A 26,248-nucleotide genomic window follows, 5' to 3' on the forward strand; every position below is an offset into this window, starting at 1 on the left:
AGTCTAGGAATCATTGCCCTAAATAAGGGGTGAAAATCTGAAGTTACGAATTAGTGTATGCCAACTATTAGTTTTAATTACCAAAACCATGTTAGAAGGAAATGTTAAACTTCAGGGAACTGGGGAAATTAATCAGAAATAGCTGTGCTATGGTTATAAGAATATCAGAATTACTTGCATAATATTACAGGCAGAACAAGAGAGCGCTACTTCAGAGCTGTTGTGAAGTAGTGGCTAAGAAGAATGCAAGCTAGAATTTAGATAGCTCTTTTAACAATGACATTCATTTAAAATTTTAACAGGCCCTATAGAATGATAAGCCACCTAATGGCACAGCGGGGAAGTAACTTGCCTAGGGAGCAAGAAATTGCTGGTTCGAATCCCCGCTGGTATCTTTCCCAGACTATGAGAAACACCTATATCAGGCAGCAGCGATTAAAAAAAGATGCATAATCTCATACTGCATGGAATATGGTAATGATAAACTCCTCCTGTATTCTACCAAAGAAAAACACATGGTTATGTAGTCGCCAGGAATTGACAGCAACTCAATGGCACAATTACAGCCAATATTCATGGATAAATATTCAGAAGAGCAGAGGATGCAGGTGAACCCTACTGCAAGTATGCAAATTTGCCCTCCCCGCTCCAATTTATTAAAAAATGTTGATCCTCTGCCATGTGTAAAGGATACCGCTACCAAAATACTTATATTGACACATAAGTGTTCTCTTTAATACACACACACACACACACACACACACACACACACTTTACTTGGCAACACTAGTTGCCAATCTTGCTGGGGAGACTAGTGTTAACTGTTAGAGTTAGAAGACAAAGGTTGAAATACTAAATGTACTTAGCATGAGCAAGTCCTACTAAGCTCACTGAGACTTGCTTTAAAATTTATATATGACCAAACAGGGGCACTCCTAGGTAATTTTGGTGACCAGACCTGAAGGGCTTAGGAACCGGAGGGTCCCCCACCCCTACCCTGCGTTAAAATTAAAAGTTAAATGTTTTGGGGTGTTTTTTTTTAGTTATACCTGCTGCAAACCGGCACCGAAAGGTCCTTGCGAGAACTGCGAGGAAGTTCCTTGCAGTTCTCAAGGGCTGTTGGGCCGAGAGGTCGAGCCCAGTGGCCGCTCGTGAGTTCCACGGTGGCCGCAGAGTGGCCCCATCCCCACCAAGGCCCCTGTCCACAATTCACACATTATGGTGGTGGCAGCCTGCGCAGATAGCCGCTGCCGCCAGCACTACGGAGGGGAGCATTCAGCCTCCCACTCCCAGGCGGCGGCAGACCAGGACAAACCCCTGTGTCCCAGTCCTAAGAGCGCCTCTGGGCCAGAGGTTGTAGTGATTGTATATATAAAAAATATGAAGATATCTATATCTATATCTTCCCTTGAGGATAATAGCATTAAGAACAATCACTACAACCTCTGGCCCAGAGGCGCTCTTAGGACTGGGACACGGGGGTTTGTCCTGGTCCGCCGCCCGTGCAGAGCATCTCCCCTCCCTCCTCTCTCTCTTTCTCTCCTCTTTCCTGACTTAACAGATCTTGCTTCCTCATCTAATTCACACAACGGCAGCCTCCTTCTCCTTAAGGGGCTCTTTCTTCCCTCATGACCCCTCTCTTCGCAGACCCCTGTCCACTATCCTTTTATTTATATTGATTCCTCTCCTCTACAATCAAGAACATCTTCCAACCAGTAACAGTTGCATTCCAACTGACCTTAACTGTCACAGGCAGTTAAACCCCCGTGTCCCAGTCCTAAGAGCACCTCTGGGCCAGAGGTTGTAGTGATTGTTCTTAATGCTATTTTAATTTAATGCTTAATGCGCTATATATATATAAATGCTTAATGCTCCAGTGCGTGGCAGCTCTTGCGAGTTTGTGAACAGAAGCACCTGATTGGGCAGTGGAGATTCCATATGCAGATAGGGAGGAGGAGCCTGTGAGAGCAGAAGAACCATGGTGATTGGGCAGTGGGGATTCCATATGTAGACAGGTAAGAAGAGCCTCTGGCACCGTGGTGATTGGGCAGTGGGGATTCCATATGCAGATAGGGAGGAGGAGCCTGTAACAGTTAAGGTCAGTTGGAATGCAACTGTTACTGGTTGGAAAATGTTCTTGCTTGTAGAGGAGAGGAATAGATAATGGGCAGAGGTCTGCGAAGAAAGGGGTCATGAGGGAGGAAAGAGCCCCTTCAGGAGAAGGAGGCTGCCGTTGTGTGAGTTAGATGAGGAAACAAGATCTGTTAAGTCAGGAAAGAGGAGAGAAAGAGAGAGAGGAGGGAGGGGAGATGCTCTGCACGGGTTAAGCTAGTTTCATAATATTTCTGTGGCAAGATGAGATCAGACACCACGAAGATCTTTTAAATGTTTTTCAACTTACAGCATGAGACAAAGCTTGGAGGCTGGAACTGTTTTGTTGCAGGTTAGGAGGATGTATAATTTCAGTGTGATTGTAGTTGCAGTGATCAGAGCTATGAGCACTGGCAACTATTTGCCCCTGCAAAGTAGCTCCAATCAGTGTTCCAAGAATTTCAAGAGTCATTCCTATGGTAGGAAAGCAAATCTGTTAAATGAATCTGAATTATAAATAACTACTAAAGCACAGAAATAGCTTTTAATTGTACCTATTCATTTGCAGCCTACATTGCATTCCATTCAGTATGAAAATAAGAGTGAAAATTACCATAATTCAATGGTACATTACAATTTTTACGTAAAAATTTATTGCTTTTCTAGACAAAAGTACTAGGATACCTTAAAAAACCCTGGTTTGTTGTAGAACGAAGCCTGGTAGGCATGAGTAGACTTCCTGGGTTCATTTAATTCTTAGTGTAGTTTATACTAGAATACATGGCATTTGTTCACATGTGAATGCCAAACCATGGTTTAGTGTTCAAACTGTGGTTTCCAATCCTGGTCTAGAGGGCCAGTGTAAACCAACCATGGTTTGCCTATACATATGTAATGACTGTATTTCAGCAAAACTGTGATTTGCTGGAAACCAGAAGCCAGGAAGGAAAGAGGAACACACAAGGGGTGGAGTGAGAACACAAGTGCATGAACCTTCCTATTTCAAAATACTATTGCATCTATATGTTTGCTTGAGTAGTTCAGGAGGATCTAGAATTTATTTTTGAATGACGGTCTAAAGAGCCAGCTAACTAGGAGCCAGCGTGGTGTAGTGGTTAGACTGCTGGACTAGGACTGGGGAGACCCGAGTTCAAATCCCCATTCAGCCATGATATTAGCTGGGTGACTGTGGGCCAGTCACTTCTCTCTCAGCCTAGCCTACTTCATAGGGTTGTTGTGAAAGAGAAACTTAAGTATGTAGTACACCGCTCTGGGCTCCTTAGAGGAAGAGTGGGATATAAATATAATAATTATTATTATAATTATAATAGGACATATGCACACATAATATTTCATCAGTGCAACATTATGAAGTCAATACTCTGTTGAGGAGCAGGGGAGGGGATGTGGGTGGGGAGGTGGAGTGGCTGTGGTCTCTAAGAATATTTACTTATTGATTGATTCATTTATTCATTCAACGTATTTGTATACCGCCCTAAACCAATATCTCCCTTGCCAGGATCCCTGTCGAAGTGTCTGACCATACTGAATGTGTGTACGTAAGTTTGGGGGCCAGGGATAGACTGGGACAACTATGGGCCTATCCCAAGTGGTCTCGGGACTGGCGAATATTGCTGGTCACACGCTTGAACTGGTCTTTCACTCTGAACAGTGTGGTGTTCCGTGGGTGGGGACTCCTGTGATTTCCCCATTGTTATGGATGGACCACCATCTGGTTAAGGTCATACATTATTTTTAGCGGCAGGGTATAACATAATATTTCTTTAGATCTCTCAAAAAAAGAATATCTGGATATTTGTGCTTGGCTTTTAAAAATTTGCCTCATTTGCCGTTTTAAATGTGGCTATGATACTGAGACACTTCAGAAGCGATATAGTTAAATTACACTAAAATGGTAAAGTGCAGACATGATTACAATTTAGTTTGCCCAGTTCTTTCAGCTTTCCTGCTTCTGTTTGTCTTTTTATCGTTGTTTTTTGGTGTTTCATGGTTTTTACTGATTGACTGGCTTTAAGGTTTTTAATGTGATTTTTATGGATTTTTATTGTATTTTAACTTTTGTAAACTGCCTTGGGATGTTTTATGAAAGGCGGTATAAAAATTGAACAATAAATAATAAATTCAATAAATAAATTTTGCACACCGTGCTTTGTGCGGCACATAAATTCCTAAAATGGCAAATATAACTGCTTTTAAAACAGAAGACAGATAAATACAAAAATTACACTTCTTTTCTTCTATTTTTGGGTGTGTGTGTGTTGTATCTATAGTGGTACATAATAATGCACATGTGCACACACTGCCTTAATACTGCCACTCAGAACAAAACTTACACAAAAAATTAGAGGGAACACTGGTGGGGGCGGAACTCGGGAGGTGATTTCGATCTGCCGGTTCTGAATGGGGTGATGCTCCCCCGGAAGGAACAGGTACTCTGTCTGGGGGTGCTTCTGGATCTGAACCTATCCCTGGTGTCCCGGGTTGAGGCAGTGCCCAGAGGTGCTTTTTATCAGCTTGGGCTTATACGCCAGCTGCGTCCATTTCTTGAGACGAATGACCTCAAAACGGTGGTATATCTGCTGGTAACCCCTAGGCTGGATTACTATAATGTGCTCTATGTGGGGCTGCCTTTGTACGTAGTCCAGAAATTGCAGTTGGTCCAGAATGCGGCAGCCAAGTTGGTCTCTGGGTCATCTAAGAGAGACCATGTTACCCCTGTGTTGAAAGAACCACACTGGCTGCCGATACATTTCGGGGCAAAATACAAGGTGCTGATTATCCTCTCTAATAAAACGCTTGGTGTCCGTCCGTGGACGGACACCAAGCGTGTGTCCGTGCCTCCCTGCCCTGTTCTGCGCCTGCGCGAAGCGCAGGCGCAGAACAGGGCAAGGGAGACACGCTCGCCGGTACCCGCCAGCCATCTTGGGCGGCCAGAAGCGGCCGCCCCGAAGAAGCCGGAAAACCGGCGCCGGGGTAAACTGGGCGAGGCAGCGGCGGAGCCGCTGCCTCGGCCAAAAGAGACGGAGGCCGGGGGCGGAGTGGAGGCCACTTAAATATTTTTTAAAAGGCACCCGCAGCCGACGCCGCCGACCCTCCCTCCCAGCTGACCCCCCCCCATTAAGGGCCAAATCGGCCCAGCCACTTGCCCCCGCAGCTTCCGCCGCCGACCAACCGCCCGCCCACCCAGCTGCCGATACCTCCTTGCTCCCGGAACACGTCCTCCGCTTGATCCGCTGCTCGATTAACAGAAGGAGAGAGGTGCTCGCATGCAGAGCTCCACTCCCTTTAAAGTCTCTTCCCAAACTGGCGCTTTGCGTCCTTGCCGCCCAAACCGCCAGTTTGGGAAGAGACTTTTCGAGTTCTACAACATCCTTCTTAAGATAGTGTCCAGAACTGTACACAGTACTCCAGATGTGGCCTCACCATAGATTTGTATAAGGGCATTATCTATATATTTAATTCTCTTAAAGGTACCCATTGCTAATCCCATGTGTGGCAGCTCTCATGAAAGTTCAGAGAGCTGCCGGATAGCAACAGGGACAGTGGGGGAAGAAAATGGTGGCAGCCAGCCTGCAGGCCCAGGAGTTAATGGTGGCTGCTGGCTAATGGCCAGCTGGAAAAATGATGTCGGCACTGGCAGGCGGAGAAGACAGGGGTGGCCGGGCAGCCAACCAGAAAGCCAAAGGGGGGAGTGGGCGGGGGAAAGAAGTCGGCCGGCTGGAAAGTGGGGGGCAGTTGGCGGGGGAAGAAGAAGCCAGAAAGCGGCATCGGGGGCTTGAAGCAGCCAGCTGACCAGAAAGCTGAAGCAGAGGGGAGAAAAAGGTAGTGTCAGGTGGGTGGGTTGGCCAGAGGCGCAGATGCTCTGCACCTGGCCCAGCTAGTTTATTTTATTTTGTGTCTTTATTTATCATATTTCTATACCTCCTGATATAGACATTTCTAGGCGAGGTACAACGTTAAAACATAACAAATGTAAAAACAATATAAAACAGTTAAAATTCATAAAACAGATAAAAACAATCTCAGTGAATAAAAACATTAAAATTTAAATTTCAGTTAAAAGCCTGGGAAAGAGGAACGTCTTGAGGGTCTTCCTAAAAGCAAGCAGAGAAGGAGATGCTCTTATTTCATCAGGAAGTGTATTCCAGAGTCTCGGGGCAGCTACAGAAAAGGGCCAGTCCCAAATCACCATCAAACAAGATGGCAGCCAATGTAACTGGACCTCTCCAGATGATCTTAATACGCAACAAGGTTCATGACAAAGAAGGCACTCTCTTAAGTACCCTGGACCCAAGCCGTTATAGGTGATAACCAGTACTTTGTATTTCATTCAGAAACATATCGGCAGCTAGTGCAATTCTTTCAAAATTAGTGTTATATAGTCCCTTCGGGTTGCTCCAGAGACCAATCTGACTGCCACGTTCTTTACCAATTGTATTTTTCCAGACTATGTATAAAGGCAGCCCCATGTAGAGTGCATTACAGTAGTCAGGCCTAGAGGTTACCAGTATATGTACCACTGTTTTAAGGTCATTTACCTCCAGAAATGGATGGAGGCATATAATGCAATAATAGTAGCATTCTTATTTTCAATCTGCTTCCTAATGATCCCTAGCATGGAATTTGCCTTTTTCACACAGCAAGTCGACACTTTCAATGAGCTGTCCACTACAACCCCAAGATCTCTCTCTTGGTCAGTCACTGACAGCTCAGATCCCATAAGTGTATATGTGAAGTTGGGGTATTTTTGCCCCAATATGCATCACTTTACACTTGTTTACATTGAACCGCATTTGCCTTTTTGTTGCCCACTCATCCAGTTTGGATAGTTCCTTTTGGAGCTCCTCACAATCTGTTGTGGATTTCACTACCCTAGATAGTTTTGTGTCATCTGCAAATCTGGCTGCTGCTTACCCCAATTTCTAGATCATTTATGAACAAGTTAAAGAACACTGGTTCCAGTACTGTCCATTTATTCCTACTCTCTGTTTCCTGTCCTTCAACCAGGTTACCAATCCACACATGAAAATGTCCCCTTATGCCATGACTGCTAAGTTTAGTGAGGAGCCTTTGGTGGGGAACTCTGTCAAAAGCTTTTTGAAAGTCCAAGAATACTATGTCAACCAGATCACCTTTATCCACATGTTGACATTCTCAAAGAACTCCAAAAAGTTAGTGAGGCAAGACTTTCCTTTGCAGAAGCCATGCTGGTTCTCCTTCAACAAGGCCTGTTCTTCTATATGTTAAACAATTTTGTCCTCAAGTATGCTTTCCATCAATTTACCCGGCACAGAAGTTAACCTGACTGACCTGTAGTTGCTTAGATCCCACCTAGATCCCTTTTTGAAAATCGGATTTACATTAGCTACTTTCCAGTCCTCTGGTATAGAGACTGATGGTAGCAACAAGTTACATATTTTTGCTAGAAGATCAGCAATTTCACATTTGAGAACTCATCTGCTTTTGTGAGTTTAATTTTGAAAGATGTAGATCTAGTTAGCCACTTATTCTCCTTTTTGTAAATTAAGTTGTCTCTAAACCAGAGATGTTTACAAAACCTGCTCAGCCTAGAGTCCAACATTTGACAGACTTCCCCTTGTTAACATGAAGAAATTGAAATACATTTTTATGTTCAGAGTGAAAAAGACTAAGTGAAACAGTTCCTTTTAAGACTCACTGTATGCTATTGCTGAATCTCTTTCCTTCTGGTCTGGGCTGAGAAATATGGCGAGAGCAGAATATGGTACCTGGAATAGCTATAATAAACCAAAAAAATTACACTATTCAGGAAATGTATTATAGTTAGTTTATCAGTCTACTGATTCCACCATGAGTCAAGACCCAGTGTTGAAACAAAAAGCTTCTAAATAAGCTAGCCCAAACGACAAAAGATATGTGTGCACAGAGTCCTATGGACTGTCAGAAGTGGAGGGAAAGAGAGAGAGATTAAAACTAAACAGTCTGGCAATGATATCAGCTTTTGAAAGTACCAAGGCTCCAAAGCTTGAATAGGGACAGAAGCAGCAGCATTCAGGAGGGTCTCTCATTATACAGAAGAGAAAGAAAGAGTGCACACACACAAATATATATTCAATACAAATATGCCTCTAAGCAGAGTCATTAATAGCACTTTATAAGGGCGGAGTGCAAATATGAAGGGGGTGGGAAATCACTTTAATGGAAGTCATTGCTGTTTCTTGACCTATCTCCATACAGATCATAGCCAAGGAACTGAGTAAATATTGCAGATGAACAAAGAAGCAAACTTCTAAAAGCCCATTATTAAATGACCTGAGAATTGTATAAAGCTTTTAATAGCTACAGCTTCCAGCTATCTGTTTTTAACCTTTTGACAAATAATTTTGTCATACTGATCCAAGAGGATATAGAAGGCCAGGAGTACTATTTTGTATCTCTACACAACTACGCCAAAGCCTTGGAAATGTGATATCAGATTTACAATCATTAGAAGACGAACAGGACTTTTTATTAAATAGGCAGGTTAAGCAGGTTAACTGAATTATTAAGTTATACCAGAGAGACAAAGTTCTTCATTTCCTATCCTATATTGCTGAATAAGTGTTCAACTTTACTTTAGAAGTAATTGCCACCCACTAATGTGATGCCCTGGAGTGTATAACAGAAGAAAATGGATGTCAGAATCCCACCAAATGAAATGAATTCTGTAACCACATCTGCTGTACTAATCTCGCTGCTCACCACCTCTCTTGGCGGTGCGGCCGGTTTGACCGCAGCCCTACCTCAGGAGCACGTGGGACCAGGGACTTATTTCCAATTAAATGTTTTTGAACAGAAGCATAGACAGCAAAGTATCTGGTTAATTAAAACTTCATGGAGAAATCAAACCACTTTATCAAGGATATGTTTGAGTGAATGGCTTTCAGGAGCATATTATTTCATAGAAGGACAATGCTTTCTCTTTGGCTCCTTGTTTAACAGCTGGTCAAAAATGCCAAATATGTTTATCATCTCCCTAGCAAGTGCTTTACCATTCGTATCTCAGTCATCCTCACAACTCAATGCAGCAGATTAGGCCAAGAGATTGCGCTCATCCAAAGCCATTCACTAAACAGCATGGCTGAGCAGAGATCCAACCCTGGATCTACCACATCCACAACCAAACCCATCATTCTATTCCCTTGTGCCAGACGCTGCCCCCGAAAAGCAAGAATGTCCATTCAGTGGCCAAACAAGAGCCTTTTATTACATCTGTTGTGAGCATCGGTCCACTTACTGTACTCAGTGCTTGGAAAATGGAATAGAAAGCCAGATGCCATACGACTTTTGGAGTTACAAAGGGAGGCAAATACCATAGAAAGAAGTAGGCTACAATGGTGAAAGGTGTGCAACCCAGCATCCTGGGGGGGAAACAAGATATCACACATCAAAACACATGCATGAAGCCTTTTGAAAGTTAAACATGGGCGGGTGGTGGTGGTTTAGTCAACTGGAGTGAGAGAAAAATAAAAAGAAACCAGACACAGTATGAGTTCTAAAGTTATCATTAGAATACTTTAAAGAATCTTTTCAGAACCTTTGCTCCTTCTAGAATAACGATGGATATAAACTTCTCTCTTTTAATCTGCCCCCCACGACACACCAGTCTGAGAACTTTTGATCTATGGCATTTTTAGGACTTTTTCCAACACTAAAAATGCCTTGGAGTCTGTTTTTGTGTGTGTGCATAGGTGTGGATGAAGGGCAGAATATAGCATAACAGAGCTGTTCTTAAATTGATTCTACATCCTAGTCAAATCGTGATAGCAGATATACAGACACAGGAAATACAGAAACCAGTTTAAGCCTCGCTGGTGAAAACATATTTAAAATGGGAGGTTAACACAGAATCACATTATTTCAAAAATAAAGATAAGATATTTAGTAGTGTAAAGGCAAAGAGAAGTTATTCACAATGCTTACGGAAGAGTCAAGGGACTACAAGTTTTTCCCTCTGTGGGAAGGGGTCAGGTAAGAAGATCTTTGAGGGTCCCTGCTCAAATATTGGGGAAGAGGCCATATATCTGAACACATGAACTCATTTTCTTCTGAAGGATCTCTGTCAAAAAGGATTTGCAGTGAGTGCATGGAAGCTCTTCAAGAAAGGTGGGTACACAATGGGACCGAGAACTCAAGACATAGATTAAGGACTGGGTTGTTAGTGTGCTTCTGTTCTCTGGTGCTGTACTCTCCTGCAATGTTTTGGGTTTTATTCTGTTCCTGTAAATTCCTAACATCTTATCTAGCCAATTGCATTTCATAAGAATAGCCTTGCTGGATCAGGCCAAAGTCCAGCATCCTGTTTCATACAGTGGCCCACCAGATGCCTCTGGGAAGCCCACAGGCAAGAGGGATGTGCATGTGTTCTCTCCTGCTGTTGCTCCCCTGCAACTGGTATTGAGAGGCATCGTGCCTCTGAGGCTGGAAGTGGCCCAGCCACCAGACTAGTAGCCACTGAAAGACCTGTCCTCCATGAATTTCTCTAAGCCCCCTTTAAAGCCAATAAGAACATTTCCATTAACCTCATGCAAAAAAGTGGGGGAGCGATGCAAGCTCATTATTGCAAAATGTGTTAATATGTAATAAGAACAGCCATACAAGACGTGAAGGCCACTATCACCATTACCAAAATCTAAATAGGTTGTTTGAACCAGTTGAAGCCCCACCCCCCAATCTGAATCCAGGGTGAAAGAGGATGATTTAACCCTTTGACCCTGCCATGGCCTGGATAATTCAGGTCAGGGTCGCTGTCAACTGATTTACCCCAGGATGGAAGCTGCCATTAGTTGCCCAATACTGGAACTGATTCTGCTTCTTTTTGTTTGACAGCAAGGACTTCAGGGAAACAAAGATCAGTTTAAAAAACAAACACAACAGCTCAGTCACACGTGTGTGTGTGTGTGTGTGTGTGTGTGAGAGAGAGAGAGAGAGAGAGTGTGTGTGTGTGTGTGTGTGTGTGAGAGAGAGAGAGAGAGAGAGAGAGAATGAATCTAGTATATTCTAGCTTTGTTTTTTCTGAGTGATAAGCAGAGGCAATTAATTCCCCATAGCATGACCTCTAGCTATAGCAGATTTTCCCCATGTTCTTGTAAAACAATCTTTCCGCAGTGTAATGGATGACCACAGACATAATTAACAAAAACCTGGATGAATAGACCTAGATTAATCCCCTCAGAGCAGTGCTATTTGCACAGTATTTTGCCATTCACATTATGTATATGTCAGCTGGTTATTTGCAGTTGAGGACAGAAAAAGGCAGAATATGAGAGAACATCGGTTCTGCACAGTAAGTTTTTCATCCTGCTGAAATGGATAAAAAGCAGTGCTAGAGGCCGGGTATGAAGAATGACAAGAGTAGCCACCACAATTTGGCTTCTCAACATTTGATCTTAACACTCCCAACAAAGTATAGATTTAAAAGAAAACAAACATGTAATGTAAAAGCACACAAAGACTGTGGGGAAAATGGTACCTAGACCAGGGAACAGTTTTTACAGCTTCAGAGCACAGATCATTGCAACTGCCTTTTCAGTTGTGGTCACAAGGTTGTGGAATGATCTCCCTCAGGAGGAGGTTCAGCTCCTTTAGAATGGGTGGGTAGGTCAGACTTTAGAATTATGCTCAAGGTTGTGCTGCACGTTATGCACAGCTTTATGCACTCCAGCAACCAAGAATAAATCCTCTCTAATAAAATGCCTGGTGTCTGTCCGTGGACGGACACCAAGCGTGCGTTCGTGCCTGGCCTGTTCTGGGCATGCGCGAAGCGCATGGCCAGAACAGGGCAAGGGAGGCACGAAAGGCAGGACCTGGCGGCCATCTTGGGCGGCCAGAAGCGGCCGCCCCGAAGAAGCTGGAGAAGCGGCGGGGGAAACTGACCGAGGCGGCGGCAGAGCCGCCGCCTCGCCCAAAAGAGACGGAGGCCGGGGGCGGAGCGGAGGCCATGCAACTTTTTAAAACATTGCTCCCGCGGCCGACGACGCCGATCGCCCACCCTCCCTCCCAGCTGCCGAGTCCCCCTTACCCTGGCCGACTGCTGTTGGCCGAAGACAGCCCTTAATTTAAGAGGCAGAGAGGAGCTCGCAAGCAGAGCTCCTCTCTGTGCAAAGCCTCTTGCCGAACTGCCGCTTTGGGCGCTTGCGTCCCTTGCGCCCAAAGCGGCAGTTCGGCAAGAGGCTTTGCACAGAGAGGAGCTCTGCTTGTGAGCTCCTCTCTGCCTCTTAAATTAAGGACTTCCTTCGGCCAACAGCAGCCGGCCAGGGTAAGGGGGACTCGGCAGCTGGGAGGGAGGGTCGGTGGCGTCGGCCGCGGAAGCAATTTTTTAAAAAGTTACATGGCCTCCACTCCGCCCCCGGTCCCGGCCTCCGTCTCCCCGGCCTGGCAGGGGCAAGTCCCTGGGCCGATTTGGCCCTTAAAGGTGGGGGGGGCACAAAGGAGCTGGGAGGGCAGCCGGACGGCAGAGGGAGGGGGAATGGCGGCGGGGGGCCAGGAGTGCCATTACTAGCGCCCGTTATTCAACGGGCCAAAATTCACTTGTAAATAAATAAATGCTCCCAGACTAACTGTACTGACTAATTCTCTTACAGCAATGTCTGCTCATTAATCCACCACAACACCAGCAGGGAAATTACACCAGCTTGGCATTATGATATCCCATCCCAGATTGCAGGCACACCACTGCATGAGATTGAATCCTAAATTTTACAGGATACTGAACTTTCATAGATTCTGACATCTAGCATGTACTATGACCTTCTGCGCTGCCGGCAATGGTCTGGGCAGGGAGCAAAGAGGGACTGTCTGTGGAGAAGGTATGTTTGAGCAGCCTTCCCTGCCTCCCTCCATCGAACAGTTCTTACTGATTGTGAGAAAGGGCTCAGTGTGTCCTTCACTCACAGAAGAACCCCTGCTGTGAGAGCACTCTCCTTGCATAAACAGACAAATGCCCCATTTGCACAGCGGTAAATTAATCTTCAGTCATGGTTTTCCACCTGCAGCTTGAAGTAATACAGGTCTGAAAAAGCTAGATCACATGATAGCTTTGTACATTTAATTCAGCAATGCTAAGATACTTTCATTCAGCATCTTAATCTCATCTTCCATAAGCAATAAGAAAAGCTGCAAAAAATAGCAGCTGCTGTACCTCTGCAATGGTCACGAGACTTTTTAAACAATCTGAGATGTTGTTTTGACACTACAAGAATTACCTCCCAACAGCAGTTATCCTGAGAAGGAACAAGTTGTCCCTCCCTAAAATTTGAGAAGCCTAGATAAAATAAACCTACCAGCATCTTTTTTCAATTTAATGCCTTACAAGAGGTTGTGTGCTCGCCGCTCCAGTGATCTGTCCATGCTGGTATAAATGGGACAGATCAATCTTCAGCAGTCTTTTGTCTTCACAGGGTCTCTTCCCTATGTATGCCATTGATCCACAAGTCCATCTTGCACCTCCATCTTTAACTTGTTTGTTCTCAGTTTGAAACCCAGAAAACAAGCAGTCTTTGGTGGGTCCCCTCTCCCTCTCCTCTCTTGGTTACAGTTGGATAGTTCTGTTCTAAATAGACAGCTCGTTCAAAAGATAACAAGATGTCTAAAGAATCATATTTCAGAAAAGCTAGCTAGTGCAATTTCTCAACGATCAAAAAACTTTTTTGTAACCGAGCTAGTTTGCAAAACAAGGGTGAACTGCTTGGATAAAGTGTAATCTAATGCTAACTTTTATGCTTAGCGTACAGAAGATATAGACTCTTCTGTAGATTTGAAGGGTTGGTTCTGGCACTTTTAAGAGCGAGGGGAGCAACTCTGTATGTGCTCCTCCATTGCTCAACTCAGTTTCCTGCTGCAGTTTTGTGCTCCCCAGCATTCCTCATGTGGTGGCGACACAGCGGCAGTATGCACATGGCCTCTTTGCATGTGCTGAGGCCACGTGTGTGCCACTGCGTGTTCGTGTGAGGGGTGATGGGGAGCATGACGCTGCAGTGGGAAGTTGCAGTGAGCAACGAAGGAGAAGGTACAGACCTCCTCTCCTTGTTCATAAAGGGGCCTGAACTGACCCTTCGAATCAGCGCACAAATCATGATTCATGCTTATCTCTAAACCAGAAAGCTTCCTCAAGTAAGTGGCTGTCAGTGGATTAGAAAGCACTGCTAGGGTCAGATGGACGCTTTCTTCTAGTCAGTTCAACCTTTGCCTTTTACTCCATGAGCCAAATGAGGAAACCCTACCTCTCTCTAGGGAATTTACACAGCAGTATAGTCAAAAGAACAGCATTTTTACCATACAAATGCCTTTGCTAAGTAGGCACGAGGTATCTTTCAAAGTGGTGGCTCTTATATTTAGTGGAGGCAAATAACTGCCCCTATCCAACCCCAGCACATTATCCCTCCATCAATTGTTGGTTGCTGGTGTCTGCCTTATGTTTCTTTTGAGACCGTAGCCGTTGATGCCTTGGGGATGGGAATTTTTTTTTAAAAATGTAAACCACTTAGAGAACTTCTTCATTGAAGCGGTACACAATATTAATTATTATTATTATTATATAACAATAATTGTCAATTTAGTTGTTTGTTATTTGGCAATTGCGACGTTCATCTAATTTTCAGTGTCTTTATTTAAGAACTGTCCTACCACACACACTAGCCAATTAGGAACTCATCTGAAGCTGGACTGTGTTCTAGCATAGTAATTCATTGCTTTTAGTTGATGCTTGTTCAATCAAACAACTCATTTTGCTTATTTTAGACATGATGGTCAACAAATGTTCTGTTGCTCTGAAGCTTTAACAGAGAAATAACATGCAGCAACCCCTGCATTCTGGACACAAAGAAAGGCATCCCTTAAAGGGGTGTCTCTCATTAGCAGGGGGAGAGCAACTGTCCCTATTCAGCCCAGCATAGCATCACTCCAATGGCTGTTGCTGGTGTTGTTGTTTTAATTAGATTGTAAGCCCTTTGGGGATAGGGAGCCATTGTTTCATGCATTTTGCTACATTAACTTGAAATTTGTTGTTGTTGTTAAGTGAAATATTTTAAATAATCATCATCATAGCAGCATTAATGTGGATCAAGTTTGCATAATCTATGGAAAGACAACATCTGATACTGGGGTTTAAGCCTCTGATGGCAAAACTAGGCTAAAACATACCTTAGGCATTATGTGGATCCAAATGATCAACCTGATAATATTTTGCAATGACATCCCTTTAGTTCTAGACCACAGATGTCATGGATTTTACAGATGGTGCTAACAGACAATCACAGTTATATTAGAAAGATGCAGCATCCTGTTGAGGATTAAGTAGTTGTTCTTAGACTGTATCAGAGGAGGAGATCATCTACCCCATCTAAAGTATTATATGTATCGGATAAAATTGCAAAATAAGCACGCTACATCTTCAAAAGTGCCAGTCATTCAAGAGGTGGTGTCTATGTACTCTCCATAGCTACTTCCTCATTCATTCCTTCCAACTATGTGCAGGCCAATCAAGGCTCCTGCGAAGTTCAATACTTTTTTTATTGTTCAATTTTTATACCACCTTTCATAAGGCATCCTGTAGTGATCAGCCACCCCTCCCCTAAAGAATTAACCGGAAGTGAACCCTATCTTGACTGACAGGCTGGTGAACTCCAGGGCTCAGCCAGTCAGCACACAACGTGGGTGGGACCAAGAGAGCCACTGGAAGGAAGGAGAGGTTCTTTGTTAGGAGAAGAAGTGGCTAGGGATTCAGAGGAGGACATGTGGCCATGAGAACTGGCTGCAGGAAAAGGTCTCTGCAAGTCCTGGGAAGCCAGGAGGGCAGGAAGTTTGAATTTTCAACTAGAGTTTGGCAAGTTCAAGACAAGGAAGCCAGGGCTTTGGTTTCAGGGAGTTTAGTCTAGAGAAAAGTTTGTTTAGTCAGACTTTGTGTTAGACTTTCAATTTATTTTGTGTGTGCTGTGCATATTCCTGATACAGTTCTATTATTGTTTACCTGTAACATAATTAACCTAAGAGACACTAGCCTTCGCCCATCTAGCCAGGGCATTGCAAAAGACTGTAAGCTTTTAATTGTGTTTTTGTATTTTCCTACATACCTGTTCTTTGCAACTGGATAACCACAATTTTTAAAGCATGCCACCCCAACATCACCTGAGGTGCTTTTTGAAGTAATTTTGTAACCTACTGCGTATTTTACCTGTAACTAAAAGCTGAGAAAGCCTCAGATGGAAGCAATCTGTAGCATTCGAATAAAACTGTTTTCCTTTTTGTTCTTTTCTTGTACAAGCCTCTCTGAGTGGGATTTTTAACTCAGGAGAAAGAGGGGGCTGAAAGTGGGGTTTACTCCTCTGACGTTCAGCAACTACTAGTTTTCTCACCACATGTAGGCTTGCACGTGGAGGATTTTTGTGTACTTTTCCAATAGCAAAAGAAAGAGAGTTTTCCCTGGGATTCCACCCTGGGATACCACCCCAAGTCCAGGGAGGTTCAAACTCTGTAATAAGGAGGGGTGGTGGCGGCAGCAGTCATTTTTGAACCTACCAGAAATACAGAAGAGTTTTTAGGAGAAGCTTAGTCATGAAGCTTAGCAGGGATGATCCAGCATTTCTTTCTCTCATGTGAGCTTGCTCTGAGACTAAGGCTTTAATCCGTTACACATCCGAAGGCAGTTTACAAAAGTTAAAATACAATAAAATTTCATAAAAATCACATTTAAAAGTCTGAAATCAGTTAAACAGTAAAAATATATATTTAGATTGTCTGGCCTTCTAATCATGTGGACTGGTAAGGTATCATCTGAATCAGCCCATTATGTTGAACACTTCCTCTCTAGCCTGTACTTGAGAGGCCCTGCATCTAGATTCACTTTTTAAATGAACACATCATAGTCATTCACACAAACACATGTACATGAGCACAGACACATGAATAACATATTAATGTTTGAATATTTACAGACTGCAATATACGAAGAAAATCTTCCTTCCACTATTTTGTTATTCACATTCCCAAATCCCTGCTGAAAACCCTCTTTATTCATATTTCATAATAAAGAGATTGATTAAGTGTTGTCAAGTTGGTGTCAACAATTAGGGACCACATAGATAGATTCTCTCTAGGATAATAAGGAGAAGGGAAAGTTAATTAGAGGTTTTGCAGAGAGATGAAAGTCTGTTGCTTGTTGTGCATGTTTTCTTTGTGCTTTCTATAAACAGTTAGAGCTAGTGTGATTACTTCTCTGCTCTTCTGTATGGACTTCATATTTTTACCCCCTGATCTCAACAAGGCCGCTCCAAATCCACTGCTAATTTTTCATACTTTATGGCATCCACAGCAATATAAAGAAATGCCTGTAGTAACAAAAAAGAAATGAAATGCACACCCAGGGATTTCAATTCACTTAAAATCAATGAGTGTGTGTCCAGCTGTGTCCTGAATTGGGACCTCATCATCGATTTGAAGACTTTCCCTGCCAATATTTTTTCCATGGGTACAACATTATTGCAAAATGTTATTTATAATTCAAAATGGGAACTTTAAAAAGCATACTTGTTAGAAACAACCCTGTTTGTTGGAGAGTATGGAAAAGCATACAGAAGCTACATGCCATAAGCAACTAGCAAATAAGAAAATAAACCAAAAGACTATTCTGCTTACCAAGGCATGAGGTGGCCAATTTTGGTTCGTTTACTTTTACTAATAAAATAACCACCAACAGGATCTGCGGTTGCTCCACAGGCTTTGCCAACAAGTAGCACCAGAGAGGCTTGAAATGGAGTAATCTGAAAGACCAAAAAGCGCAACCATTTGAAACAAAGCCTCTTTGACAAAACAATTAGACAGCACAAAAACAAAACAAATTTCAGTGCATTATAGCAGAGATAGGTTGTTGCTAAAAATATCTATTATATAGGTAGATATTGTTAGGTATAGTTTTTATGGCAATAGTGCTATTGTATTATGTTCATACACTTTCTACCCCTGTTCAACTTGTATTGGGTTGCTTGCTGGTCTGTGTCTGTATCAATAAAGATTGATTGATTGCATTATAGAAAACATGATTTAAAAGTTATGTTTTGCTGCTAGAGATTTTTTTTACTGCTAATTGACGTTTGATATATTTTTGTATTTATTTCAAGAAGAGCTAGAGATAAAATTTAAACTATGTACACAGTACATGCTTGTTGCTATTAAAATTTATTAAATTTATAACACTAGCATTAGAGCCACTAGCATTAGATTTACAGTAAATGAAATAGCATAACAATACCACATACCCCAATCCATAGCTTTCAGGACTCAGAAATGATGATGGTGGGGTGGCGGGGGGAATCAAGGCCTTTCTAAAGTAAAGAGTGACAAATGTGGAATTAAACCCCAATGTGCAGTGGGGAAATGACTTGACTAGCAAGCCAAAGGTTGCCGGTTCGAATCTCTGCTGGAAACACCTATAGCGGGCAGCAACAATACAGGAAGATGCTGAAAGGAATAATCTCATATTGAACAGGAGATGGCAATGGTAAAACCCACCTGTATCCTAACAAAGACAACCACAGGGCTCTGTGGTCACCAGGGACCACATTTGCACTTGGCTTCAGGCTTTAGGGTAAACACTGAGCAAAGCCAATTCAAAGTACACTCGCGGCATTGAAGGAGCAGCCCCTCCTCTCTGCTCTCGGTTTTCTTTTGGATACAAATCCACATGGCATGCTCCATGTTTTACTTCTATTGAGGGGCGGGGAGAGAGAGAGCTCCTGCAGAGATTGATCTACATTTCTGAAAAGAGAATAGCTCTTATCATGCTAATGATCCTAAGTCAGTGCCTCTCCCATTTGCTCTGGCATTTTCAGAAAAAGTAGCTTAAAACCAGCATTTTAAAAACCCAGACATACCTCGAGATTAGCTAGAATTCGCCTCACAAAGTCTGGTTTGTGTCTGGAGTGGGTCCAAAAATTTCGAAGGGACTTCAAGCTAAGTTTGGCTGGTGTGTGAAAGCACACACCCTCTTCTGAAAGAGATTGGGGCAGAAGCCCTGCGTGTAAAGCCTCCTGGAGTCGACACTGACTCGACAGCACACTTTACTTTTACTTTCATGCAGCTTTTACATGTCACTAGGTAGTGAGCAGGAACTGCTGCTAGATGTGTGCATGCTTTGCTGCTGCTGAGATATTTTTCAGTCAAGAAGAAGTTACTATTCAAAGTATTTTTGTCTCCATATTCAGTTGGACAATGCTGTTTCATTTCATTGGAGTGCAGAAGCAATAATCATTCTGTAGAATACCAAACTGGTGTGGTCAACTACCTATCAGTTTGGAAGCAAAATGGGAGCCACCCAAAAAGGAGGTAGAGGTTTCCACCTACTTGGGAACTATCTAGGAATACAGAAGTTTACAAGTTTGTAGTCCCCCCTCCTTTTAACACCCCATTCCTGCAAGACAACCTGTGAGCTTCTAGGACTCACAGAACATTGAAGGCATAGGGGTAAGAAAATACTAGAATAATGAACATTAAAGACAGGAATTCCTTTCTTTGCTGCTACTTTTTGTTTGGGGGTGAGGAAGGGGAGGACATGATACTGCCCAATCACAGCTATGCTAAAATCCAGGGTCTTGCCAGTTTTACATAGGCAGTTCTCACTTTCACCCCAGGAGACGGCAGGGCGGGTGGTGGGGGGAGTATAGAGAAATTGGATGTTAGGCAGACTGCAAGAGTCTAGCAATTAAGTCTAAGGTTAAGGTTAACCCCTGCTAGCTTGGCAAAGAGGCACCTTCTATTTAGCTGGGGGAGAGTATCTGGCCCTATCCACCCCCAGCACAGTACCTCCAGTGACTGTTGCTGGTGTCTATCTTATGTTTCTTTTTAGATTGTGAGCTCTTTGGGGACAGGGTTCCATCTTATTTGTTTGTTATTTCTCTGTGTAAACTGCCCTGAGCCATTTTTGGAAGGGTGGTATAGAAATCGAAAGAAAGAATAAATAAATAAATAAATAAGGTTGAGGGCAGTTGAGTCAAGGGATGTTGGAAGTGGGGTGGTGGTGGTGGGGAGGGCACATAAGAGCCTCCCCATCTCTGACAATTAAAAAAAATCTTTAAAGACACATCTGTTCACCCAGGCTTTTAATTAAATACCGTTTTATTAGTTTCGTTGTTTTAAAATATTGTTGTAAAAATTTTAAATTGCTCTAACGTTTTAACTTTTTGCTGTCATTAATTTAAACCAATGTTTTAATTTCTCTGTTGTTTATTTGTTTTAACTAATGTTTTCACTTCTCGGTTGTCCTTACTGTCATGCCCTCTATGTGAGGCTGCCTTTGTACATAGTCCGGTAACTATAGCTGGTGCAGCAGCCAGACTGGTCTCTGGAACAGCCCAAAAAGAACAGATGACTTTAGTAGAGAATATATAACACAGATCTTAAAAGAACTGCACTGGCTGCTGCTAAGTTTCTTAGTGAAATACAAACTTCTGGTTATTACCTATAAAGCTCTTAACAGCTTGGGTCCAGGGAATGGAAGAGAGCACCTTCTTTGTCATGAACCCTCCCACCTATTAAGATCATTGGGGGAAATCTGTTTACGGCTACCACTGGCTTGTTGGGTGACTGCTAAGGACTAGGGCAGGCCTTCTCTGGAATGCTGCCCCAGGGCTCTGGAATGCACACCATGTTCTAATCAGAGTTTCTCCATCTCTGGATGTTTTTAAAAAGACACACCAGCACCTGTGTTCTCAGGCTTTTAATTGGTTGTATATCATAATTGTTTCAATCATGTTATCCTGTTTTTATATTTGTTGTATTTTAATTTATGTACACTATCTAGGGATGTACATGTCAGGTGGTATAGAAATACGATCATCAATCAATCAGTCAGCCAGTCAATCAATAGTAAACTCTTTGCATGGAATCCCCTTTCTCCTCTATCACTTCATTGTGGGAAGAAGGAGCAAAAGAAGATGAAACAATCCTTGACTTCCCCTTCCTTTTCCACACAATTCCTTGCTAGTTCTTCACTTGTTCGAACTACAGGATCATTAATAGTTTTACCAAGTGTTTTCACAGCTTTTTCTAACTAAATATGTGTAAGACCAAAGTAATACCAGATTAACAGACATTGTACTGGACGATGTGGGGAGGGAGGCAAAGGCGCAGCTACTCACGATAATTAAAACCAGGTTTGCGGAGCACTCGCTCCGCAAACCTGGTTTTAAGGCAGGTGTTCTCTAGAACCACCAGGCTCGGCTGCAAGCCCAGTGGTTCTTACGATCGGCAAAAATCGGGCTAGGCTCTCCTAGCCCGATTTTTGCCAATCGTCTGAATAGCCCCACTAACTTGTATCTGAAGTCAATGGTGGGTTTAACATTTCACAAACAACTTACCTGAGCTATATCTAAGAGATAGATCTGCAGAAAGAAAGAAGTGGCACTGCTAGCAACCTGGTTTGGAGCACCTCCAATAGCATAGCACAATTTGCTGCACACCGAGATCTGATCTTCAAGTCGGACCTGAAAGCACAAAATCCAGAAGAGAGATTTCTGCAAAAAGTATTGTATTGGCCTGGGTTAAATATAATAACAGGTAGTATCAAGTGTTTTCAGAAAATCATGAACTGACTTTGTTTCTATATAATAAAGGTAAAGTGTGCCATCAAGTTGATTTCGACTCCTGGCGCCCACAGAGCCTGTAATTTTCTTTGGTAGAATATAGGAGGGGTTTACCATTGCCTCCTCCTGCACAGTTTGAGTTGATGCCTTTCAGGACTCGATATAGTACCAGCGGGAAGTCAATCCGGCAACCTTCTGCTTGTTAGTCAAGCATTTCCCTTCTGTGTCACTTAAGGTGACTGTTCTATATAATACACACTTAAAATATATTCAGTTAAAATACTAGGCTATTCAGCCTAAATGATCACTGCCATTAATGTATCACGAAAAGATCTTGTGGCAAATTGACCTCCAATAGGTTTGCACCCATCTTCTTAAGAGCACAGCTCACCATACATCACACACATACATGCACATATGCCCCATCTTATTTTTAAATACTCTGGGTGAAATCCAACAAAATTTTATCGCACTAAAATCAGTTTCATTTATTTTAAATGCAACTAGATGTTCATATGTTTTACTACATTGCCATTCACTATTTGCTTCCTTGGCTCCAGACCGAAATCTCAGAGGAGTAACTAACATTATGGCCATGTTGAGCTGCTTCCCCGGCCCACCCCACCAACTATCAAGTTCAAGACTTAAATTCTATTTCTTTTGTTACTGAAACCCAAACTAGGGTTTCCAATACATCAACATTCCTGTCCCAGCTGGTTTGGAGATCTAGTCTGGCCCCTTTGCTGCTGCTCTGGGTTCCTTGGAGGAAGAACGGGATAGAAAATGTAAATGAATGAATGAATGATGAATGAATGAAAAAACAAGAGTTTGGGGTGGGTTTCCTGATCCTGTCTGATTTTTCATTTTAAACAAGGAGGAAAAAGATAAACCATGACAGTTTGTGGTTTCTTGGATATGAGCACTAGAATCTAAAAGATGACAACAGTCTTTGTTGGGGTCCAGAAGCAGATTTAGAGTTAATATGGCCCTGTGCTCAGCTTAATTTTGGGGGCCTCCCCAAAGGAGTCCTAATCACTTTGGCTGGACCCAAATAAAGGGCAGTATTTAAATAAAGTGAGGTTCATTGTTTAGTAGTCTTAATTAATGCTTAATTAATTAACTACAATATGAACCCCCAACCTCTGCTTTTAGGGTTGCCAACCAGGGTTGCCAACCCTCCAGGACTGGCATCAATCTCCAATTGACTGTTGAACGTATGGATGGAAATAAATTGGAAAACATGGATAGAAGTGGGGATAAGAAATCTCCAGGAAGAACAGCTTCAGTCAGAGTTGGCAACCACTCTGCAATCATTCCTTTTTCTACATAAACCACTTCAACTTTTTTGTTGTGCAATTGATTGCAGCTTTATTATTCATATACAAGATGGATAAGCATAAGGGAAATTTAGCAGCTATCATGATCGCATGTCCATCCATCTATTGTATCTTTGAAGAGGAAAGAATCCAGTGGTAGATGATAATCTAAGGAGCCAAGCCTACTACATGCAGAGTTTGTAAAACAACATAAGGAAAAGAAAAGGGAGGGGGAGTACTTTGCCTCTCCCACTAAAGTTAAACTTGGCTTAGGCAGCAGCTCTTGCTGTTCTTAATAAATTCACCTCTCTCTCTCTCTCCTTTTGTAGAATCCAGAGTCAAGAGTTGTGGTAAAACACAAGGAAAAAGCAGTGTAGTAGAATCAGGAATATTAATGGTTCCATGCAACTCTTACTGCGGGTTGCTCGTTAAACCCCCCTCTACTCCAAGACCGGACTAACATTCCTAAAGCACCATTCAAAAGCTGCCCTGGATCAAAGAATGGATTAACCAAAAACACCACAATGACCAGCAGGCAGGGAGAAGAGAACAGAGATACTAGCCAGATAGGCTAGGTATGGGGAGAGGGCCTGCCAGCAAAGCAGGGACATGGTGCCTCTCCCTCACATTTATCAAGCAGGCTGCAGCTGCGACTGGAAGGGCGGAGTACAGCAAATGCAGAGCAAGGCTGCACTCAGGGATGCAGCTATAATTGAGTGGAAGGGTTCAAAGAACCTGGGGCCCTCCTTATTTCCTTCATTATCCCCCTCACTCTGAGGGGCCGCGGGCAAGAGGGGTGAACACTTCAGCAGCTGTCCCCAGCCTCAAAGGCAATTACACCTCACCATGTTTACTCTCAGCTCTTCCGCACCCACACACCACCCAGTGACTCTTCCTGAGGCACCTTCGTTCTTTTCCCCAACTCTCTCCTCCACATAGACGTATCCTCTTGAGGTGGAGAAGGGGGCAGTGACGCAGAGAGCAAAAGCTGAACCACAGAGATTAACAACCCCTGCCTGCTAGCCAGAGTTCTAAAGGCAAATCCACACGTTATGTTCAACACTCATACGAGTGTACAGAGTACACAGGTACAGACATTCACATGTGGTGTTGAATGCAGGTACTTAAGTACACTTCCTATCTGTACCATGCACCCAGGTTCACTTTTCAAATGAACACTAGTACAGTCATTCACACCAACATGTGTACAAGCGTACAAACACCTGTACATTCATATAGCATGTCTGAATTGGGACTAGATCACAGGGCAAAACTATTCCCACAACCAGCACTTCCCTCTACAAACAAGCACTTAATGTGGGGCGGGCAGGTGTACGGCCAGGGAGTGTAACTAACCAGGACACTCCCCCATGTTCAGTGAATATGGAAAGATAACTTGCGAAGACGCTTAAAGCATCTCATTTTCTGTATTTCAAGTTATCACAGTTTGAGAACAGTTGACTTTAGTAGAGAATGCTTTCTTAGCCAAAAGGCCGAGATAACTAAAACAAGAAAGGAGCCAAGATGCATCCTGATTCACTCCCCTTTTTAGCCTACTTTCCAGGAGGCTTATGAGATCACCCGGCAATGGCATTCTGTGTGTGTCCCCCGCTAACAACTTTGCAACGCCTGGACCAATATGAACAGAATTGGGTACAGTTGTAGGGACACACAGGGAGACCTCAATGGTGTAGTTTGTGATTATGTCATCCACTCCGATCCAAGATGCCGGACACAGACTTTTGAGGCACAATTTGTGAACCGCCTAACCAATTTGAACCAAAATTGCTACAGCTGTAGGGACACATAGGGATGCCCTAATGGTGTGGTGTGCGATGATGTCATCCACTCCAATTCAAGATGGCAGCCACGTGAACATCTGAGGTACAAGCGGGCTAATTTGTGGGCTGCCTAACCAATTTGAACCAAATTGGGTACAGTTGTAGTGAGTGACACATAGGGACACCTCAAAGGCAAAGTTTGTGATGATATCATCTACCCCAATCCATGATGGAGATTGTGTGAATGTTTGAGGTGCAAGTGAACTAACTTGTGGACTGTCTAACTGATTTGAACCAAATTAAGTACAGTTGTAGTGACACACAGGGACACCTCAGCGGTGCAGTTTATGATGTCATCCACCCGGACTCAATATGGCAGAACCATAAACTTTTGAGGCACACATGAGCTAACTTGTGAACCGCTTAAGTGATCTGAACCAAATTTGCTACAGGGACACCTCAACAGCAAAGATTGTGACCATGTCATCCACCCCAGTTCAAGATGGCGGACACACAAACATTTGAGGCACAAGTGCACTAACTTGTGGACAGTCTAACCAATTTGAACCAAATTTGGAACAGCTGTAGTGAGTGACACATAGGCATACCTCAGTGGTGCAGTTTGTGATGATGACATCCACCCCAATCCAAGATGGTGGAGACACGAACATTTGAGGTGCAAGAGATCTAACTTGTGGACCTCAATTTGCACCAAATTTAGTCCAGTTGTAGAGACAGTGAAAGGAAAGTAGGCTGATTAGTTCTAGACAAGTTGTTATTGGAATACAATCAGTGAACATCAAAAAGATGCTAATCCCTCAGGTGCTTACAGAGCCTTCGCCAGCAGCAACTATTTATTTTATTTGCTAGTTCAGAGTGGCTTACAGCATTTTAAAAATTCATTAAAACTTAACAATAGCTATATAACTTTATTAGTAAAACAGCTTGCAGTTCACAAAATGACTCTCCCTTCACTCCGTGCTAGCTGATGACCAGAAGAGCTGCTTTTTTTTGAGCATGTAATAGTGTTGCTGCCAAGAACCCCTAAAAAGACAAATTCTAGAAAATTGGATGAGATAGATGAACAAAGATGCAAATTTTTCATGTTTTTCTATTTCTTAAGTGAGTTTTGTGGAAATCAAACACAGATAGAAATCTGGTGATTAACCAAATCAATAAAATACACATGATTAATCCATTTTAGGCAAGAGTGAAGTTTACTCATAGATCTCCGAGGTAACTCAATGTTTGTTTGCTGTGGGTAATGTTTGAGAATGCCAACATCAGAAGTTTTCGACGCCACAGTTTACAGAATACCTCACCTGTCAGAGCAGCTCTGAAAGGAGCAATTCTGTATTAATAAAGCTCTTCATTGTAAATGTTTTGAAAGTTATATTGTAAAGTCAATACTTCTATAGTGGAATAATGAAATATTTTAGTTTCTCTCTCT

General features: G+C 42.9%; 1 protein-coding gene across 5 annotated transcripts in view; it reads right to left on the minus strand.

The window, feature by feature from the left end:
• MFSD2B (MFSD2 lysolipid transporter B, sphingolipid) overlaps positions 1 to 26,248 on the minus strand; it is a 52,137-nt gene that overhangs the window by 23,545 nt on the left and 2,344 nt on the right. For 3 of the 5 annotated variants that reach the window (XR_008313521.1, XM_053285126.1, XM_053285125.1), the window contains exons 2-6: positions 21,477 to 21,602; positions 17,761 to 17,885; positions 9,368 to 9,491; positions 7,790 to 7,868; positions 2,402 to 2,565 (exon numbers count right to left, since the gene is read on the minus strand). Coding sequence is in view for 4 of the 5 variants with exons in the window: in XM_053285126.1 (XP_053141101.1) it covers positions 2,402 to 2,565; positions 7,790 to 7,868; positions 9,368 to 9,491; positions 17,761 to 17,885; positions 21,477 to 21,602 (618 nt within the window). In the remaining variant the exon portion in view is untranslated. Of the gene's footprint in view, positions 1 to 2,401; positions 2,566 to 7,789; positions 7,869 to 9,367; positions 9,492 to 16,644; positions 17,454 to 17,760; positions 17,886 to 18,380; positions 18,447 to 21,476; positions 21,603 to 26,248 lie in introns of all 5 variants that reach the window. The other 2 variants (XM_053285128.1, XM_053285129.1) reach the window with 2 other exon arrangements.

Source organism: Hemicordylus capensis, chromosome 1 (assembly GCF_027244095.1).
Source record: "Hemicordylus capensis ecotype Gifberg chromosome 1, rHemCap1.1.pri, whole genome shotgun sequence".
Classification (NCBI taxonomy): Eukaryota; Metazoa; Chordata; class Lepidosauria; order Squamata; family Cordylidae; genus Hemicordylus; species Hemicordylus capensis.